This window comes from Oenanthe melanoleuca, chromosome 14, assembly GCF_029582105.1.
Source record: "Oenanthe melanoleuca isolate GR-GAL-2019-014 chromosome 14, OMel1.0, whole genome shotgun sequence".
NCBI lineage: Eukaryota > Metazoa > Chordata > Aves > Passeriformes > Muscicapidae > Oenanthe > Oenanthe melanoleuca.
Window position 1 is genome coordinate 3,262,937 of NC_079348.1, and position 18,244 is coordinate 3,281,180.

Consider the following 18,244-nt stretch of genomic DNA (forward strand, 5'->3'; position numbering starts at 1 on the left):
ACTGCCCCCAAAGCCACCATTGCCACTGCCCCCAAAACCACCACTGCCACTGCCCCAGGGCCACCACTGCCACTGTCCCCAGGGCCACCACTGCCACTGCCCCCAAAGCCACCACTGCCACTGCCCCCAAAGCCACCACTGCCATTAGCCCCAGGGCCACCCCTGCCACTGCCCCCAAAGCCACCACTGCCACTAGCCCCAGGGCCACCCCTGCCACTGCCCCCAAAGCCACCACTGCCACTGCCCCCAAAGCAACCACTGCCACTGCCCCAAAAGCCACCACTGCCACTGCCCCCAAAGCCACCACTGCCACTGCCCCCAGGGCCACCACTGCCACTGGTCCAAAGCCACCACTGCCACTGTCCCCAGGGCCACCACTGCCACTAGCCCCAGGGCCACCACTGCCACTGCCCCCAAAGCCACCACTGCCACTGCTCCCAAAGCCACCACTGCCACTGCCCCCAAAGCAACCACTGCCACTGTCCCCAGGGCCACCACTGCCACTGCCCCCAGGGCCACCATTGCCACTGCCCCCAAAGCCACCACTGCCACTGCCCCAGGGCCACCACTGCCACTGCCCCCAAAGCCACCACTGCCACTGCCCTCAAAGCCACCACTGCCACTAGCCCCAGGGCCACCACTGCCACTGCCCCCCAGGGCCACCATTGCCACTGCCCCCAAAGCCACCACTGCCATTAGCCCCAGGGCCACCACTGCCACTGCTCCCAAAGCCACCACTGCCACTGCCCCAGGGCCAGCAGGCAGGCAGCCAGCACGGGAGAGGGGGGAAGAGGAGGAGAGCAGCCGGATCCCGGTGAGGGATCCCGGATCAGGCACAGAGGCCGATCCACGGCCAGCGGAGCCGGGCTGACCTTGCGGGCCGGGGGCGAGGGCGATGAGCGCGGCGCTCGCCAGCCCAGCCCAGCCCGGCACACAGCGCTGCTGCTGCTGCTCGCAGTGCTGGCAGCGCAGAATCCTCTCTCCTCTACAGCTTTATATTTTTTTTTTTTCCCAAACCTTTGTGGAACAGACGCCCTCTCCTTGCCCCAGTTGGAGCTGCAGTAGAATGAAAAGCGGGGGGTGGGAAGGAGGGAGGAGAGGAGGAAAAAAAAACCCCTCTTTTGGTTGAGGTTTTCCTGTTACTATCACTGTAGCGTTTATTTAGCCAATCTCCTAACTATGACGTGAGGAAGGCAGGAATCATGGCTCGCTCATAATATTTAACACACCCACTGAAAGCTGGAGCTGCGGAGCTACTAGTCCAACCAGTCTCCAGAATTCAGTGTAGCTGAAAGAGGTTTTCACTCTGCACCTGCCAAAGATCTCTCCCCGCTTTTCCCTTCTCTCCCCCCTCCTCTCTTCTTTTCTCTCTCTCTCTTTAAAAGAAAGATCTGTAAGACCCAGCAGAGATCAAAGACCTCTTCACTGAAAAGAACCTCAACTGATTTATATTAGTTTCTTTTCTCTAATCCTTCCTTCTCCCCGCTCTGTTTCTTTTTTTTTTTTTTTTTTTTTTTCTCCTGTGCCATATTTAACCTTTATGTTGCAGTTGTGCCATCAGACAGTTTTGCAGCCAAAAAAAACCAACCCAAGCCAAAGCACAAGCCCAGCCCGGATACAGCAGCCACCCAGACTCGATCTCAGCTGAACACACTAATCTCTCCCAAGCTCTGGACGCAATGGATGAAGAAACTGGAACCGCTCTAAGAAAATGATTTTCCAGCCAATGTTCTTAAAGAGTCTGAGAGAAGAGAAGGAGCAAGAACGAGCGGGGAGCGCTTCTGCTGCATCACTGCTCAAATCCAAGGGAAAGGAGTCAGCGTTTCCAGCACGGCCAAATATTATGGATGATTTTTTTTCTTCTGTCGCCTTTCCGCACAGGTTTTCTTAATATTTTTCTTTCCCCCCTCCTCCTCCCCATATTATTTTTTTATTATATTTAAACAGCGCCTGTGTCTGATGCCGGTTTCTCTCCAAGAGCCAGTTTTCCGTGTTTGTTGTGATCCCTGTAATAAAAAGAGGGAGAAATCGTGAACAGATGGCTTTCTATATTACCATGCCGCTGGCATTGTTTTCCTGTTGATTTTAAAGGCTCGGTCCGGAGCTCTTTTTTTTTTTTTTTTTTTTTTTTTTTAATTTTTTTTCCCTTTTATTTTTTTTTCCCTCCCCCTCCCAAGTTCTTGATGATACTGAGACATGAGGACCTATCGGGTTTAGCCTATGGAGGTAACTTCATTGACTTGATCGCTGGCTTCCCGACCCTTGAGGAGCGCGCCGGAGCTTCGGGGAAGCTCTGCCCGCCGCCCCGGCCATGAAAATGCTCCTGGTGCGCAAGTTCCGCGTGCTGATCCTCATGGTGTTCCTCGTCGCCTGCACCATGCACATCATGATCGACCTGCTGCCGCGCCTGGAGCGCCGCGGCCCCGAGAGCCGCCCGGGCTGCTCCTGCCCGCCGCCCGCCGCCGCGCCGCGCTGGCCCGGCAAGCACACGCTGCGGATCCTGCAGGACTTCAGCGCCGAGCCGGCCTCCAACCTCTCGTCGCAGTCGCGGGAGGCGGCGGAGCGGGCTGCGGAGCGGGCTGCGGGCGGAGGAGCGGCGGCGGGGCGGGCGCGGCGGCTGATCGGGCCCGGGGCTCCGCGGCCGCCGCCCGCCCGCAGCGCCGCGCCGCTGGCCGCGCTCTTCCGGCACCCGCTGTACCGCGCCGCCCTGCCGCCGCTGGCCGACGGCGACCTGCTCTTCAATGTCAACAGCGACATCAGGTTCAACCCGCGCGCGGCCGAGCAGCCCGAGTGGTGAGCGCTCCGCGTGGAGTGTCCGTGTCCGTGTCCGTGTCCGTGTCCGTGTCCGTGTCTGTGTCCCTGTCCCTGTGTGTGTCACTGTCCGTGTCCGTCTCTGTGCCCGTGTCCCTGTCCCTGTGTGTGTCCGTGTCCGTGTCCGTGTCCGTGTCTGTGTCCCTGTCCCTGTCCCTGTGTGTGTCACTGTCCGTGTCCGTCTCTGCGCCCGTGTCTGTGCCCGTGTCTGTGTCCCTATCCCTGTGTGTGTCCCTATCTGTGTCCGTGTCTGTGTCCGTGCCTGTGTCTCTGTCCCTGTGTGTCCCTATCTGTGCCTGAGTCCGTGTCTGTGTCTCTGTCTCTGTCCCTGTCTCTTGTGTGTCACCATCCGTGTCCGTGTCTGGGTCCGTGTCCCTGTCCCTGTCCCTATCCGTGCCCGTGTCTGTGTCCCTGTCCCTGTGTGTGTCCCTATCCGTGCCCGTGCCCGTGCCCGTGTCCCCATCCCTGTCCCTGTCCGTGTCCCTGCCCGTGTCCATTTCCGTGCTCATGCCCATGTCCGTGTCCCTGTCCATGTCTCTATCCGCGTCTGTGTCCCTGTCCCTGTCTGTGTCCCTGTCCCTGTCCCTGTCCCTGTCCCTCTCCCTGTCCCTGCCCATGTCCATTTCCGTGCCCATGCCCGAGTCCGTCTCCCTGTCCATGTCTCTATCCCTGTCCCTGTCCCTGTCCCTGTCCCTGTCCCTGTCCCTGTCTCTGTCCCTGTGTGTGTCCCTATCCATGCCCGTGCCCGTGCCCTTGTCCGTGTCTGTGTCCGTGTCCCTGTCCCTGTCCCGTTCCCTGTCCCTGTCCCTGCCCGTGTCCCTGTCCCTGTCCCCATCCGTGTCCCCCCGGGTTGCTCCCCTGGCTGTGGAATTGGGCAGAGGGCTGAGCGCAGCATTTCGGGGTCACTGGGAAAAAGACAAACAGTTCACAGGCTCGCCCGAGTCGTGTTCCTTGTGGAAATAAATGCCCTGAAATACAGAATAAGCACAGGAGCACGGGAGTGCTGAGGCCAGCAGGTCGGTCTGCCCCATCTCCAGCTGTGAAAGGTGCTGCCAGAAGAACAGAGGGTGAGCTCTCAGCGAGCCCTCCTCTCCAGCACCTTCCCAGCCTCCCACCCAGAGGTGAGGGGGCTGAGCAGTGAGGCCAGGCAGTCATACATTAACTTTTCTCAAAAGCAAGGTCTAGTGCCACAGAGGCATTCATCCTGGCAGGTATTTCCGCTTTCAGGATCTGATCTGGGCTGCATTTTTCATCCTCAATTAATTCCCAGTGCCCTGCACCTCCAGCCTTCAAAGCAGTCAGTTGCCTCTGTGAATCGTATGCCCTGTTGGCTCCTAAGAAATGCTGAGAAATTCAATGACTGAAAAATCAAAAGGGTTGTCTAATACAACAGCACCCTCTTCCAAACACACTGACATTGTAATGTTTAAACAGCTGCATTGTACCGTGCAAAGCTCTGTCAAGCTGCAAAGCAGCCAGCATGAGCTAAACCTTTAAAAGAGAGGATAAATAATTCTGATTTCCGGCCCATGAGCATGTGAATTGTCCAGGCCCCTTCCATCTAATAATCCTAACTGACTGTGAAGGGAAATAACCTGGAAAGTTTTGGGTTCTCTGAAAGAAAAAGAAAAGAAGGAGTCACAAATGCCTGAACATCTGGAGATGACTGTAAACACAGAGAACTCTGGATCAAAAATATGGGTTAGTCTGTTCAGTAGGTGAAGAGTGAAATCAACACTGATATCCACAATCAGCTGCCTGTTGTACATATTTTCCTTAGTGGCTGCAGCCAAAGTTCACAGAACTAAAGTGAAATTCAGCAGGTAGTGGTAATTTAAATTAATTCTTTGCTGTAGTAGGTACCTATTGCAAGACCAGCCAGTTCTTTAGCAACCAGTTCAGAGTGAGGCAGTTTCTCAATCTCCCTCTTTAGAAGGAGGGGGAATGGGAGCATTGGGCACCACAGGTCAGGTTCTGCTGCACTCCTGGTTTCCTGCCCCATGTCCCTGTTAAGGAAAGGTTCAGGATGAGGCTGTTGTTCAGGTCAGACCTGTAAAAGCTGTGTGGAGCATAATGCCACCTAAAGACAAGGTAAAACCTGGGCTCTGTGTTTCTGCTACAGAAGGGCCTCTGCCAGTGCTCAGTGATGCCACTCTGAGTTTTGCTCCTGACTTTCATGGGTGTTAAATCAGGCAGGGTGAGGGGAAGTGAGAATCCTTCTCCCCATTAGCTCCAGGTGGGAAAAGGCTCCTGGTGCAGGGAGGAGCCAGGGACCTCTCTCCAAGTTGTCACATTTTGAACCCCTGTTTCTTGATGCCTGTTACAAACTGTAACATAATTTCTTTCTCCTCAATTTTGACCTTTTTTTTTTTTTTTTTTTTTTTTTTTTTTTTTTGTGGTAGGCAAAATGAAGATCATCATGAAGAATTTTTGCCAACTGGAGAAACCTCCATAGACTCCTACCCCAACTGGTTAAAATTCCACATTGGCATTAATCGGTACGAGTTGTATTCCAGAGATAATCCTGCAATTGAGGCTTTACTACAAGACCTTGTCTCCCAAAAGATAACCAGTGTTGGTATGTTTAGATACATGTTACTTTTTTATCATTATTTGCTCTTTGTTCAGGATCTCACTGCTGTTTGAGCATTAACATTTTGCATGGCTTCTCTCCAGCATCCCTACAACTTTGCCTTCCGACTCCCCTGCTCATTTTCTCTGCTGAACATGAAGAGATATTGCCAGCTCTGTATTACCTGAATAATTGCCAAGTCTGCCAGCAAGGCAAACCTCATTCATGTCAGAGATCCTTTAGTAACAACCAGGCTGAAAGTGCCCTATTTGCTTATTTAAAATAAATACTCTGCCAACAAAAAAAAAAAAAGGGATGGCAGAAAGCAGACAGCATCCTGCACGAGCCAGATTTGTATTAGTGGCTGATTATTATTTAGCAGGCTGTGCCTTGCCAGGGAAGCAGAGGCTGCCCTGCTGCAGTGCCTGCAGGAGCTGCAGCTTCCCCAGACAGGGCAGCAGCTCCAGGCAAGGCTCAGCCTGCCTGCTCTGCCTGCAAATCCACCACGGGGATGTGCCCACAGAGCCTCTGGCTCTGCTTAAACAAGGTGACACCGTGCAGGCTTTTCTCCTGTTTAATGGCAACGTGTGTCTTCTTGAATTTGGCTGTGTGCTGCCCAGGGAAGGAAATGTCACAGCCTCAGATGAAAGCCCTGGGATGCCAAACAAGTGCACACCCCGTGGTTTCCAGAGGTAGGGAGTGCAGCACAGCAGTGGTTTCCATCCAGCAGGCAGAAAATGGAGCTGCTTGTGCTGACCACAGAGTTGCAAAGTCCCTTTCAGGGGGATGAAATAGCAGGAGCTCTGTGAAAGTGCTGATGGTGTGCTGGCACTGGGGGATGAGGTCAGCAGGTCTTTAACCCTGCGAGGCAAAAATTCCCCTGGCTTCAGCAGGAAATGGCCTGGGCAAGAATAGCTCAAGCAGCCCCAAGGTTTCCATTTTCCATTGTGTGAATCACAGCTGCTGCTGAGCAGGAATAAAGCAGGCCCTTGCTCATCAGGAGTGAGCTGATTTGGCTGGTTGGGATGGGGAGGTGTAAAATGCAGGATGCCACAGGAGACTTTCATCTCAGTGAGTTTGCTGTGTGCTGGCTGTGCTTGGTGCAGACTGGGAACAAAGCAGGTTGTGGTACCCAGGTGTTGGATTCAAGGGTCCAGTGGACTTGCTGCTCAGGAAACCTGGCCTTGTTTATTAACCTGTGATGGGTTTTCTGTCCCCAAAATCAGGGTGATTCATTAAGGGAATCGTGTTTGTCAAGCCTGTCCCTTCTGCAGAGCAGGGGATGGCTGAGGTGGATTAGGGACACAGAAGCTGGTGGGGGAAAAAGGGAGGTACAAGCAAGAAATAGTAGTTTAGTGCTCACTCTTTCTTCACTTGATCTTCTGGGCTTGCTGTTCACTTGTGCTTCTGGGCAGAGGCTTCACCTCTGTCTGCTTCAGTTGGCCTAGCAGCAAAAAATTATTATCATAAAAAATTGAGTGAAATCCTGACCCTGGTGACATCAGTGGAAGTTTTTGCCACTTGCTTCCCTGGGACCATGATTTCACCTAATGTGTCATACAGATCTATCATGGGGTTTCCATTAATTCTGATTTTGATGGAGCTCTCAGGTCAATGGGGGGAAAGGGCCTTGGGAGCACAGAGGAAGATTTATGGTTGCTATTAGCCATTCCCTCTGGGATTGTCTCTGTTAATGTTTGAGCAAGGCTCTTAAGAGCATGGTAGGGCCTCTAACAAAAACACAGAGCCATGGTTTCTAGCAATGAATCAGGATAATTTCCATAAATTAAACCATGAGGTGTATTTGGTATTGTTGTTGGCTCCATGGGAACTGACAGGGAATGATTCCTACTCATAAACCCCAGTCTAAAATCAGGTATATGGAAATGGAAGGAGACTTTTGCCCATATAGAGATGCCAGGATCTGAATTTTGGTGTTAGCATTCACTGCCTGACCCTGAGGGCATTCAGAAGCTTTGTCAGCTTGCAAACAAAAAAGAGCATATTGCTGATACACTTTTTTAAATTATATTTTTCACAATGCAACTTCTCTTATTTTATGTTGCAAATTCTTTGGATGTTTAAAAATACATGTTTTAAAGTAATTCCTGCCAGTTTTCAGCTTTACTCCAGAGCAGCAGAGGGATTCAAAAGCATGTAAGCCAATTAATAAAGAGTAATATTTCACTAAAGGACATTTATAGGGCTGTTACATTCTTTGGATATTCCTGCTTATCTTCTAATTAGCCTTGTTTTTTTTTCCTTATGGTCAATTTTTGCTGGGTTGTTTTTTGTTCTTTTTTTTTCTTTTTAAGGCAGCTGGAAAGCTCTCAGGTTAGGAGCACAAAATAAATTGAAACCTTGATAATGCCTGGTCTTCAGGCTTCTTTTAGCAAGCAGGACAATTAAATATACAGGGTTACATGCATTAGATGAAATGGGATATGGCTTTACCCAGTTCCTTCCCAGTGTTCAGATTTACCTTGGCTCTAATAGAATTAGATGATTTGCCTGATACCTACAGTAATTAGATCCAAACTGCAGCAAAGCAGCTTTCTTGGCCACACTGTGATTTCTCTGCATTATTTATGGGCCAGGGTGGGGACCAGACTGATCCCCCACATCTGCTGGAACCACTCACACCCCTCTGTCATGTGCAGTGGGGTTTTAAAACGAGAACAGTGCAATTCCCAAGAGCAGGGAGCACCAAGGTGACATTTTCTTGATGTTAAAGTTTAAATGGAACAAATCCATGGATGGGAAGGAGCATCCCATCCAGCTCCCACAGTGACACCTAGAGCTGGCCTGGAAAAGAACAGGGGTACCCAGGCTGGGGCTGAGGATGGTTCTGTGCCCTGCATCTCTAAATATACATATTTCCTATTCATTTTCTTCAGCAGAAAGGGATAGCTCTTAATTTGATTTAATTCACTGAAAATTTCCTCTTGCCATAAATAGGAGCCTAGAGAGAATTGTTTTTCCACTGAAGCCTGGTTTTTCAGAAGCACATGCACAGGCAATTGCACATTTCCTTTGCCTTTCACAGCTGCCTATTGCATGCATAAATAACCACAGTTATCTATTTTCTTGCATATTTACAAGATGTCTGTGCATAATTGTGGCAGCACTCTCAGCAATTTGACACCAGCTCTGGCACCAGGAGGGGCACTGAGGGCTTGGTCTTGCTGTCCAGAGGACAGTCCTTGTAAAAAGAATAGATTTTGTGATTTCTCTGAGTAGCTGGGACTTTTTTTTTTTTTTTTTTTTTTTGATTCTTTAAGTTCTCTGGTTGTATGGGTTTGGAAACATTACCTGACTGAGGTAATTTGTGAATCTGTGATGCCTTCAGTTTGTACAGGCAGTAATTAGAAAGCAAGTGTGTGAGATTACTCACACAGAATAAAAGCTGCAATTACCTGAGGTGGACTCTGCTTCAAGGCAGGGAAAGAAAAGAGAAAAGGGAAAGACAAAACACTAAATATTGAACATAAATTCTGGCTCTAAAGAAAATCATGAAAATTTCATCCAAGGGAAAGAAGTGCTTTTGAGAACTTGTGAAAAACAATGAAATGTAGCATCTTTGATTTACTGCACAAGGAAACAATGAATCTGCCAAGAGTCAGCAGATTGATTTAATGTACAATTCCAGATGAAAGGAGGGGACTTCAGATGTACAGCAAAGCCTTAGAATAATTTTGCAGATCTCTTCCCCTGCAGAAATCTTTTACTTACTTGACTAAACCAAAAAGTCCTTTAAAAGCAAGTGAGCAGAATTGGCTGAACAAGGACAGACTAAGAGATGGTGAGGGCTTGAATTTATTTTAAATATGTTCTTTACAGCTTGTACAGGGCCATGTCTCCAGCCTGGGGCAGTGCATTACTTGTTAAAGCCAATCAACATGTTTGTGTTAGATTTTAGCTTGTTCTATAAATAGGAATCCAAAATGTATCTGAGCATCCTCTGTTTCAGATGTCAACTGCACCCCAAGCTGTGACTTTATCCCACTTCTCAGGCATTAGCACTGCATAATTAAATACATTTTAAAATGTTTGCTGGATGCTGACCAAAGGAATCCGAAAAAGTTCAGAGATCCTGTTGGGACTCTCTCCCTCCATCAGAAACCGTGTGGGTTGGGCAGGCTGGTGGGATCAGGGCTCTCCTGGAGCAGCACAGAGCAGTGGAAAGCCAGGGCAGCAGGAACTCCAAATCAGCACCAGGCAGCAGCCAGCCCTGTAGCATGCAGCAGGAAAGATGGCAGGGAGGACAGCTGGGGCATCTTTTGTGTTGGATGGGGTCTGGGGCTCAGGGAGGGAACCCAGGACTTGGCTGGTGAGGTGACAAGTGGCAGACATGCTCAGGGGTGTGAATGGAGTGGGGATTCTTGCAGGCTGGATCCAAAGTCTGTCAGAGAAAACAGAAGGAATCCCACCAATTGCACTAATCTTTGGGCAAGGCTCTAATCCCAAACATTCAGGTAAAAAGAGATCTCAGGGAATTTTTTGCAAAGCCTCCTGAAGTTAGGAAGATTTCTGATCACACCCTGGAGCCCTTACACTGGGTTAACAGGAAAGGTTAATGCTGCTTTCCATTTCCTTCTACTTTGGAGGGAAAAGAGAGGCTTTGAATTGCCTGAAGATGAAAAGCAATGATGGCATTGGGATTTGTTTTTAGCAGTGTGCCAGTACATCCAGGAGCTGTGTGAGACTTGATTTGAAGTGCCTGCTGTGAGCTAGCAGGCTTATAAAGCCTTTACAGAGCTGTTGGTGACCTGTGGTGTTACAGTATATTAAAATACCTCCAAAAAAAAAAAAAAAGTGAATTTAGAGAGAGTGTGGCTAGTGGTTCCTTTGGAGTCAGCACAGCTTGTGTTGCAAGGCTTTTGTAAAAATCTCTGAACCTGCTGATCACAGATGTGACAGGTTGCAATGGTGCAGCATCCTCCACTCCTGGAAAATGGGATGTGCTGCCCCTGGGTGTTGTACATTCTTCAGGAATGGCCTGTGGGCAGCAGATGGAGGCATGAGGGTGTCTCCATATGAGCAAACAGAGTTTGTTTGGGACAAACCCCTGGAGGATGGCAGGCCACAGTGAACAGAGGGATGTGTTTAACTGAGGCTGAGCAGGACAGGGAGGTCCTGGAGGAGACAGCTCAGACAGTGGGAGGAGAGCCAGTGTGCAGATCAGGGGAAGTGATCTGAGCTAGAGTGGATCATCAGTGAGCTCTGCTCTTCTCTGGCATTGCCACCCCCAAAATCTGGGCTCTCCTGACTGCTCCAAGCCTTGGTTTGCAGGCACAGCAAGGCTCTTGCTGAGCTCAGAACAGCCCAAGCTTAGGTGTTTCCATCTCTGCAGGGATCACAGTGCTCTAACCAGCCTGGTTGGGAGGGTGCCCTTGCCTCACCCCCAGCCTGCCCAGCTCACCTGTGGCACTGGAAGAGCAGACAAGGTGGGAAGAGCTGCATGTGAGCCTGGATAACGGGGGGAAGCCAAGGTGGAGCTCTGGCATGGGGCTGTTTTCCATGGTGCACCTGGGTTCTGCCCTGCCATAAAGCACAATCCCCACCAGTGTCCCCCTCTGCATTTCAGAGTTCCAAAGTTTGCTCCCAGCAGCAGTGCAGGAACAACTTGTGCCAGCAAAACTTGTGTTGGGGTGAAGCTACTGGTGCAGCCAATTAGGGCAATACAATAAATGGATCTAGAAGAACAAGGGAGATGTTTTTGTCTTACTTCAGCTCAGCTCCCTCTGACAGGAAACCAGGCTTTGTGTCTCATGGAAGAATTATTCTGAATTGTTAATCTTCTTCACACATTTCCCTGCTTGGTGATGACATCCTGGCTGCTGAGTTTGGCTGCTGACAAAATCATTATCTGTGGAGTGGCTGCAGTTAGTGAGAAGCCATTCCTTTCAGTATCTGAAACCCAGTGCTTACTGAGGGGTGTGCTGAAACTTCCTTTTTTTTAGTTCTTTGCATTGCTATGATGGCAGGAGGGTTAGATTAATGGATTAGGGTTGGGACTGGAAGATTTCTGCTTCTCATTGTCATCAGGCTCTGGCATGAAAAAGCCTTGTGCTCCTCCTGCCCTCAGGGCAGATAAAATGACTTGTCCTGCACAGGGGAGGGGGTTTAATCCAGGAAAACCCTCTGCTTCTGCTTTACCTGCCCAGTGCAAATTGCTCAATGCCCTTTAATTCCTAATTATTTATTTGTTCCTTTGGGATGAAGTGGAAAGGCAAGAGAAGGCTGGGATCAGCAAAACAGCAGGGCAGGAGGGATTTTATTCCAGGAGAAGTGTAATTACACTGACCAGATTTGCATAGCATTTTGTGCAAAAATGTACAAGTGCTGAAAGAGAGCTGATGACCTATCAGTGATAAGGCACAGAGATGAGCAATTAAAAAGATGTGCAGCTAATAGCATTGGTTAGAGGAAAAAAACATGTACAAGCTGTACAGGTGGAACAAGGGCAGCTCTCAGCCAGAATTTACAGAGCAAGATAACTTGGCATGTGTGGAGTTCTGCAGCTGACATGGCTTTTGTCAGAGCTGCAAAGAAAGGGATTGATTATCTGGTGATTCCTAGAAAGCATCTTTAAAAGTCTGGCTCATCCACACATGGCCTGCCTTCCCAGCACAGAGGTGCATTTAGGAGTCAGGATACAGGTAATTTCATTTGTTGGGATGCTTTTGATTGAGGCAGCAGAAAAGCAGCTGTTTTCTGAAGTGTTTGTTTATCTTTTTAAAGTAGCCTTATCATCAAGCAACATGCATTTTTATGAATTCATATATATATTTTTTAAAAATCCTAATTTTAAAAACACTATAATCTGGCTGTTACCGTGACATTGTCCAAGTTTTTCAGAATGGTATCAATGAGTATCAGTCTTGAATTCCCATTAGCCCCCAGCTGGGAAATGAGCAAAGCCACTGTCCCTGTCACCTTCTCTGTCCCCTCCTGCATGAACCACCTTGGGATCCCTGGAATTTAATAGCTGGGCTTGGATTGGTGCCCATTGTGCAGAGAGGAGGTGAATTTACATATCTCTAGTGCTCAGGAGCAGTTATTAAAATCGCAGCAGAGATCAGAGATTGCTGCAGAATCTGCTCACACTTTTAATTAAGGAGCTGTCTGCTGTGCACTGGGCTGTACATCCCAGCTGCAGCTGTCTCTGGAACCACCCCAGCTCCTTTCCCAGGGTGAGTTTGTTAAAAGAGGCTCCAGGAGCAGTAAGAGATGAGAAAACAAGACTCAGTGCTCAGCTCCTATAGGTGCTGTTCACCTGGGGTGCTCATGGTGGCCAGAAAAAGGGAAAGAAGTGTCAGGATCCATGTTTAAACAATCCATGTTAGCCCTGGTCAGCAGCTCAAAGCCCTTCCCTGTGCTCTGCTGAATAATCTGTTGTCCAGTTGGGATCACCCTGCTTGATGCTCTGATACCACAGTGCTGAGCTGATACTGAGAAAACCAGATATGATTTGGTTTTGAGCAGACTGAGTGTAAGCAGATCCACATGTCTCATTCTAAAGCTGTTTTGTGGTTTTTTTCCCCCACAGCAATGAAATCAGGAGGCACCCAGCTGAAGCTGATCATGACATTCCAGAACTATGGACAAGCATTGTTTAAACCAATGAAGTAAGTAAAAAAGGTCTGTGATTTAAAGTGGGATTTTGGGGGAGTGGCCATTTTCTAAGATGATAAAAGTTTGCTGTAGGATCTCCCAAGGTTAATGTGTCTGTGGAGCTTCAGGGTCTGTTGGTCCCTGTTCCTGCTAGACTGGTCTTTGGGAGATGCTGAGGAGGCTTCAGAGACTTTACAGCCTCCTCAGGAATGTTGTTCACTCTGATCTCTGTGAAATCTCCCATCATAAATACTGGATGTTTTCAGCATCTCTTATGTAAACTTACTCCACAGGCCTGAGCTTTATCTAGTGTCAGGGCTCCTCTGGAACATGGCCAGGCAAGAGAGATGATTCAGAGCAGCTTTGGGAAGAGCTAAAGAGTATTTGTCTGATAAATTAGAATTTAATCAGTTGATTTATTGTTGTTTGTATTCAAGAGTTGTATTAGTCATTTGGTTGGGTCTATGCTGAGTCTGTGAAAATGAGTTTATCCAAGAGTGGTACTGCAAGGTAATGACTCTGGAGAGAAAGGGAAGGACTGGGATTATGCAGCCTTGATTTGTGCCTGCCTGGATCCCATTGAGATGAGAGGAGTTATTCAGATACAAAACAGACTCCTGAATCCTGACCTGTGTGTTTGTGTTGCAAGAAGGAAAATGACTCTGTGCTCCTTGTAGAGGGTTTAGCAAAGACACTTGGGGCTGCAAAATGTTTAGTGGAGCTATTCAGCACCTGTGTCAAGGGTACCACTGGAATCATAAATTCATTTCCTTATTTTGTTCCCACTGTAGGGAGGTTCAGTTAATTTCCAGAGGAGACTGAAGCAGCTGAGAATGAGTGGTTTGGAATGAGTGTTGGCACTGTGTTAGAGCTGCAGTGGGAGCACAGCTCAGGGGGAAGCTGCTGCTGGAGACTGAGATTCCCTGGTTCACTACAGATTTTGCTGTAGATTGACTTCAGGCAGGTACAGATTGGACTTGATTTTATTTGACTGCCAGGAGGGTCAAAAAATTGGTCTGACCTTCCTTCAACCCAGGTCTGAGCAGGACCCCTCCCTGTGTGCTCTACCCTGAGCATCACAAGGAAATCCTGTGGACTCCTGAGAGTTTGGTGCAAAGGCCAAGTGCCTCTGTGCCATTTCCCAAATTGCACACAAATTTGTCCACGTTTCTAGAGGGTCACAGGCTGCCTGGGAGAGGCTGGAGGAAGCACAGACAATACTGGCAGCTCAGAGGGAGGGTGGTACCAGAGAGCATCGACTCCAGCAGCTGCCCTTCCTCTCCCTGCACTCTTCCTGAGTGAGCCCATCCCCTTTACCTGCAGGTTTGATGCATAATCATGTCTTGTACCACATGAAAAATGTAGAACCAGGGGGATTGAGGCTGCCTTTGAGGGTTTGGCAGAGTGGGGTTGCACTGTTGGTTTTTCACACAGTGTGTGCCATGCTCCTTCTGCATTTGCTCAGATGCAGATAATCTCAGCCTTTATCATTGCTGTGACTTTGTAATTCTGGGAGTGCTAACGAGGCCAAATCAAAATAATGTGCAATGCACAGCCTCAGCTGGATGATGGATGACAGTAGAGGTGCAGCCACATTCCTGTGCAGAAGCAATTGCTGCCACCTTCTAGAACAATAACAGAAAATGATGATGTCTTAATCATTCCCTTGGCTTGATTTGAGGGGCAGCAGCACCCTCTTTTCTCACTGCTCTTTGCACTGCATAAACCCCTGGAAGAAGCATTCAGCAGTGCACACCTTCCAGGAGCTGCAGTGGTGCTAAGCGTGGCTGAGCACATTAGTGATCTGGAATGAGGGTGTTTGCAAGCATTTGTCTTCACTCTGGTAGCAGGGAACAGGCAGCCAGATGCTCAGCTAGCATAAATCTTCCTGGCTCCTTTGGCACCTGGTCCCACTGGCCTCTTTCTCCACCTTATGGACTGTGGTTGATGAAGTTCTTGGCAAGGGTTGCAGCATCGTTTCTTTATATACAGAAATAAGCAGCCTAGAATGAAATAAAAATAAATAAAAATATAAAAACAGGCTTTAAATCAATGAGACTTGAGCATGTAGGATCTCCTTAAGGCCCCTCAACAGCTTCCATGGTGTTTCTGGTGCTTCCCCTTTTCTGCAGGGCACCCTGTTTATCCAAACCTCACAAAACTGGATGTTCCTCCCCAGGACAGCTCAGAGATATTGATGCTCATCAGGGCTGGCAGACAATTTTTTTTTTTGTAAGTAGTTTAATTTGAGAGCCATAAAATGCCATCCTGGTGGCTACTTCTGAGCTGAGCTCATTGGAGGAAGCTGTTGGTGGGTAGTCAGGCTGACTCCACCTGGTGCATCCTACGTGTTTCACTTGTTTCTGTGTTATCAGCTCCTGGCTTTTCAAAGCAGCAGAAATTACACTTTTTTTTTATATTTTTTTCCTCATGACTTGATAAGCCTCTTCAGACAAGCAACCTCCTTCATGAACCCCAGGTAACACAACTATTAGATAGGGCTGAGTGTAGGATTTCAAGCCTGATCCCAAGGAATATTGATAATCCAGGATTTTCCTCTCTGAGATCTCAGCTACTGAAAGCTGCATGGTGTGAGGTACATAGAGAGTATTATGTAGATATGAGGCCAGTCCCAGGCTCTGCTTGGATTTGATTTTCTAGACTTGCCTGGAAATCTGGTTTTGCCACACATGGCTGTGCTCAGCCTCTTCCAAGCTGAATTAATACCTGAATTAATACTCAGAATTAATCTGAGTGGGGTTGCAGCAGATAGCAGAGCCCATGCCAGCTCTTCCCTGGGCATCTGCTCATGGCAGGGGAGCTCTCCAGACCTTTGGCAGCAACTTCTACAAGGCAGCCACAGGAAAATGTGCTCCCTGGAAAACTGCTGAACACACTGCAGAACTCATCTGACTGTCTCTGCCCTTTCCCAGCCTCTCAATTCCACACTGAATTTATCCAGGGAGCAAGCCAACTCCAGAAAAGCCCAGGCAGAGTTTGGAAATGGGGAAATGAGAATCAGCCTTTGGCATCTTTTGTGCTCTGGGCTTGACATTAACTGACAGCTCTTCATCTGGTCATTGGTTCAGGCTAGTGGAGCAAATGGGAGAAGTGGAGCAGTCAGGGAAATGTGAGAGCAGTAAATAAAGCCTGATCAGCTGCAATTATTTTATTTATCCATGGCTCTGCATCTTCATTTCTGAAATAATTGCCCATAAAGAATTGCAGAGGAAGCCAAATCTATTTATAAATCCTATGGCCCAGTGTAGATTCCTTTACTAATTCCAAATGCATGATAGAAAAAGCACGTATTTGCTAAAACTCCAGGGAAGATTTAATGTATTTGCAATGTATCTTTCAGTTAATGTGTACTTTTATTTAGCTCATAACAGTTCAATCATACAAAATTATTACCATATGGGACAGGAAAAAAATAGCAACCCCTCCTCCTCCCATGATTAGTGTAGCTAACTGTACTGGAATTGTACATACAACACAATAAAATTTATTTAGGTGATTGCTGATATCTGCAGTTGCAGCTTTCTGTATGACTTATCAGGTAGGGATGGGTAGAGCCATAAATGTCAAAAGAGTTTTGGCTCACTTGTCCAAAAGGAGCATTTGCAGCTTTGTAGTTTTATTTGGTTTCCCTTTGTTTCTGCTGGCTCGTGGAGTTAAATAGCTGGCTCAGCCACAAAACCAACACTCTATTTTTTTTCTTCCCAAGGCTTTATTCTTGAAGAGGGAAATTCTGCTCCAGCAGAGCCAGCATTAGGATTCCTATTGCACACACTGGTGCCAGGATTTTGAGAGAGGTTTTTACAGTTCCTTATGGAAAAGCCAAATGGGATCAGATAGAAAATTATACCTTGTTATTGGAGTTGTGAGAAAAGTGTCCTGTGGTCTGTGTTTAGGAATGACATCTCTCATTCCCATTTTTATAGACTGCATTGTACAAATGTGTGCAAGGGGTATTCATTATAAAATCTTTGAGCCTTATTTGTTCCATTCAAAGAAATACTACTGAATCTAGTGAACTCAGTTTTGACTGAACAGATAAAAGCCAGTTCTGTTCCAACTTTAGATTTTACATGATATTTTTAACATCGTCTTTCTTTTTTTCTGATTTTACAAGTCATGGTACAGGATTAGAAAGAGCCACATGACTGTTTCTTCCAGGAGATGAAGTTTGCAGTTAAAGTCTTTAATGAAGTAGAGTCAATTAGCATCAGAAGAGGATTTTGGGGTTGTGAAATCCAGTCCCCTTGAACCATGGGCATTCATTCACTGATCAAACACTGCTGACCATGTTATTTTAACTTTGGCTCTCAGTGTCCCTCCTGAAAATTGCTGCTGTGGAAATAATGCTGCCCATGGGATCATCTCCTCATTGCTGCAGCTTTCTGAGCCCTGACCCATCCCAGTGCCAGCCACAGCACTGGCTGGGGCAGGCTGCTTCCCTGCAGGACTGAAAGCAGCACAACCACCTTGCAGTGATGCTCCTGTAGCTGTCTCCTGCTCAAAGACACAGTGCTGTTAACTGGGCTGGGACCAAGCAGCCAAGGTCATAGGGAAGGTGATTCTGACCCCCAGGGATGTGGTTTAGTGTCAGCACCGTGTACTGGGGGTTGTGTTGGGAATTTGGCAGTGCTGTGTTAGTGGTTGGACTCAATAATCTGAGAGGTATTTCCCAATTAAATGATTCTGTGATTTTTGTTCCAATTGGCAAACAGCTTTTCACTGATTTTAGATGTCAGAGTGACAAAGGATTAGCAATGTTCTTCAAGTTTCTCTTTGATTTGTTTTTAGGACTGTTCAACAAATAATGCATCTTTTGATGGGGATATTAAATAGCCCAAGCAATCCCTGTAATGCAAACAACTGTTAATCGCTTTCATTTCCTGCAGTTTTATTCCCTTCCTGAAGTTGTGGCTGCTGTACCTGGGAAGTGCAGCCTCCAGGCTCGATTATCATATCAATTAGGGTGCTGTAATCCTCCTGCACTGGTGGCACTGCTTCCAAGTCAGAGGGCTTGAAATGAACTCCAGAATGGAGGCTGCTGAAAGATTGCTTTCCTTATTACATTGCATCTCATGCTGTTTTGAGGAAATAACGTTTTGCCAACCTGTTACATGTGAGCTGGCAGGCATCCAGTATAAACATACTGTTATAAGTCAACATAGCAATTAAATCAAATTGCAGTGTTTTCTGTGAGCAGCTAGAGAAGTGAGATGTGCATCCAGG

At 47.8% G+C, this 18,244-nt stretch overlaps 1 protein-coding gene and 1 long non-coding RNA gene across 2 annotated transcripts in view; one reads left to right on the forward strand and one right to left on the reverse strand.

Moving 5' to 3' along the window:
- Nucleotides 1–1,704: 1,704 nt before the first annotated feature.
- LOC130259278 (uncharacterized) lies at nt 1,705–2,328 on the reverse strand. Its single transcript, XR_008841610.1, has 2 exons — nt 2,241–2,328; nt 1,705–2,006 (listed from the first exon to the last, which is right to left on the reverse strand). It is a non-coding gene; the product is annotated as an uncharacterized LOC130259278 (long non-coding RNA).
- The window catches only part of FAM20C (FAM20C golgi associated secretory pathway kinase), a 56,951-nt gene continuing 40,502 nt past the window's right edge, over nt 1,796–18,244 (forward strand). Inside the window, exons 1-4 of the mRNA XM_056503410.1 lie at nt 1,796–1,881; nt 2,178–2,793; nt 5,214–5,389; nt 12,936–13,014. Coding sequence (XP_056359385.1) covers nt 2,312–2,793; nt 5,214–5,389; nt 12,936–13,014 — 737 coding nt within the window. The 5' untranslated portion in view covers nt 1,796–1,881; nt 2,178–2,311. The remainder of the gene's footprint in view (nt 1,882–2,177; nt 2,794–5,213; nt 5,390–12,935; nt 13,015–18,244) is intronic.